The sequence below is a fragment of the Buceros rhinoceros genome, unplaced genomic scaffold (assembly GCF_000710305.1).
Source record: "Buceros rhinoceros silvestris isolate BGI_N320 unplaced genomic scaffold, ASM71030v1 scaffold16504, whole genome shotgun sequence".
NCBI lineage: Eukaryota > Metazoa > Chordata > Aves > Bucerotiformes > Bucerotidae > Buceros > Buceros rhinoceros.
The window spans coordinates 12,770-15,698 of record NW_010410183.1 but is presented as its reverse complement, the minus strand read 5'-3'; the positions used below and the strand labels follow the sequence as shown (position 1 = coordinate 15,698).

Genomic DNA, 2,929 nt, shown 5'->3' with positions numbered 1-2,929 from the left:
GCTGCAGTGCTCCTGAAGAGTTCAATGTACCTTTTTCCCAGCAATTCCTTATGCTTTTTCAGTGCATTTTGTGCATATTCTTCACAAGCAAACAACACAAAGGCATCCCCTGTTGGCCTGCTGTCAGGGTATGTGACAAACAGGACTCCATCCTTTCCTCCTGTTACAGGGCACTGCTGGCCAAAGAATGTCAGCACTTCTTCTGTTGTTACATTGAAAGGAAGACCTCGCATTCTGACAATCACTTGGTTTTCTTTTGACAAGAACTGTGCAACCTCGTTGGAAGTGCCTTTAACAAAAAGAAGTACAGAAGCACTTAAGTCTAGGCAGCCACATAAAATCATAAGCAAGTCTGGCATAGTTACATCTTCCCCACAGGCAGTTTTTGAGCAGGTAGAATAATACTTGCCTCCAAATTTAGGAAAGACATCCCTCTGAAACTAGAAATGTTGTATAGGACATTCCTTAAAGTCTAATAATGTTACTCCATCATTTGGAAGATATTCATCCTTATTCAAAGGGAAAATATAAAGTATTTACAGTGTTCAGAACCCAATGAAACCACAGTGAATCTCTTCTGTGATCAGTACCTGTGCTACTGTGCACCTTGCCCTTCTAACTTATTAATACCTTCAGCTTGCTTTGAGGCCATAATATATGGCAACTGAGTAACCAGACCATTATGCTGGGAAAGAAAGTTGGAAGGGTATGTTGAAAACAGCTCAGGAATTTCACCCTATCAATTAAAACTGTGAAAGTCTGCCAATTCTACTTTCAGTATCTCTAGAAGACCACTGATGCTCATACTATCACTACCCTAACCAAAGTTAATGAACATCTTCACATGGTCCTTTCACTTAGAGCAAGCTTATTGTGCAAACAAGTTTAGTTGTGCCAGACATGCACCATTTTTCCTCAGTGTCAGTGTGCAATGTATTTACTATGAATGGTGTAACTACTGCCAAGCCTATCAGTTAGCTATTTGTTTGATAGCTTGATGGCCTCTCCTATTCTAAAACCTCAACCTCAGTCATCTAGATAGTCATTTACAATCTCCAAACCAAATCTCTGTCAGGAACCAACAGGAACCAACAGGGTAGATACATAACAGCTTATGGAATCATAACTCAAATTCTTAAGGCTGCTTGCAGTCATAAAGGGGAAGAAAGAGACCACAGAACAATGTCAAGTAAGTTTTGCAGCCTTTCAATTCAAGGGTACAAATATTTCAGTATTACCCTTGAATAAACATTCCCCTTTTAGTCTGAGACAAAGATTCGATTCAAAGAAAATCAGTTCCATAAATCCCTTGTTATTTATACTGGTGATATCTGTTTGCTTTTACATGCAAGTCTCCACAACAACAGCAGTCAATTACATTTAGGTCCCCTAAATGTATCCTTAAGAGGATGACCTTACAAATGGAGTTCGTTTGCAAAATCACCTTGCCTGATCAAATCCTTCTCCAAGGCTGCTTGGAAATGGACAGAACGTAGAAGAGAAACAGACAGATAAATTACATTATGTCTTGGACTGCTACTATCAGATTACATAGTAATCAACACACCAGTCAATTACTTGTACAAAGAAAATGAAAAGCCACATCCAACAGGAGCAGTTTACAGCCAAAAGTTTGTTCCATCTGCATCTGTAACTAACCCTCCCTTCTCACCCCCTAAAAATTACCTCCTGCAATTTTAAGGAAGTCTTCACCTGTTGCCTTGTATACCTAAGGAAAGAGAAGAGAACATGTGATGGGCATGCTATTTGCACTCCTGTTGAGAAGAGGATTTCACAAGGCAGTGTGACACACCTCAATATATCGATTTCCCATGTGGTGCTTGTGCCTTTGTAGTGCTAGATCTCTATGCTCTTCACTTATGAACCTCACGAGAGCCTCACCGTTCCTTCTACCTTGGGCATTGAGACAGAGCGCAGCACCTCCCCTGCAAGATTTAAATCAAGAGAGATAAAACTCCATGATCAATACAGACCAAACAATACAAATGTAGAGGTAAATAGCTACTAACTTGGCAATATTTAGGCCTTTGAAGAATCTTGCTATGTCCTGGTCAGATGACTGCCATGGCAACCCTCTTGCTCGGATAACAGCATTGTCATCCACAAGTTCCATCTTGCTGCTGCAGATGCAGAAAGAGGGAGTAATGCAGAGACATTTGTCTGTATTATCCACCACACATCACCCTCCTTACTTGTCACCTGTGCTCCAGGAACAGGCTCCTGCCCCTGCTCTGTGTCCGTTGGAGGGTACTGCCGGGGCAGTGAAGACTAAGTGCCACCACCATCTAAAGCCACTATATGTCTCTCCTCAGGGAATGTTTGCTCTGTTAAGCTGCCCCTTTCCCAGCTTCACCACCTTTGCTGCTTCAGCTCTTATCTCTCAGATCACGTTCCAAACTTACTCCCCAACATACCAATGCTTTGTCCTCTTCTGTTTTCTGAAGAAGGTTATTGGTATAAAATTAAGCCCTTGCAGTTCTAATCTTAGCTATGTGGAAACTGAAACAGAGCAGGTAGATGTAACTAAGGTCAGTGTTTATTATTTGTGCTGTGACAGTGGGTAAGAGTCAGTCACAGGCCAAGACCAGACCCGTTCACGGTAATGCTCAGTACACAGAGTACTCCTGCCCCAAGAGTTTAACCTTAAGTTCCCTGTTGAGGCCATCACTGAGCTACTAGAGACTAATACAGCTACAGGCCACAGTGGCTGCTTAGTGTGGAATAGCTCAGCCACAGAAAGCCAGATTTAATTGGTTGTTACCTCAGTCTCCTTTGTTCTCTTACTTGTTAAAAGTGCCACGTATAACAAAACACTCAGAGCTACCCAAGGCTGCCTTTCTGACTCCTACAGGACACGTTTTTGCACAAAAGACTATGTGATTGATTAAGCAGATGAAGTGTGGTTCAG

The 2,929-nt window shown here is 41.9% G+C and overlaps 1 protein-coding gene across 1 annotated transcript in view; it reads right to left on the bottom strand.

The window, feature by feature from the left end:
• ESRP1 (epithelial splicing regulatory protein 1) overlaps positions 1–2,929 on the bottom strand; it is a gene marked incomplete at its 5' end in the record, with an annotated part of 21,794 nt that overhangs the window by 6,099 nt on the left and 12,766 nt on the right. The window contains 4 exons of the mRNA XM_010135522.1: positions 1–289; positions 1,687–1,729; positions 1,814–1,946; positions 2,031–2,141. The exon at positions 1–289 is cut by the window's left edge and continues 2 nt beyond it. Coding sequence (XP_010133824.1) covers positions 1–289; positions 1,687–1,729; positions 1,814–1,946; positions 2,031–2,141 — 576 coding nt within the window. The remainder of the gene's footprint in view (positions 290–1,686; positions 1,730–1,813; positions 1,947–2,030; positions 2,142–2,929) is intronic.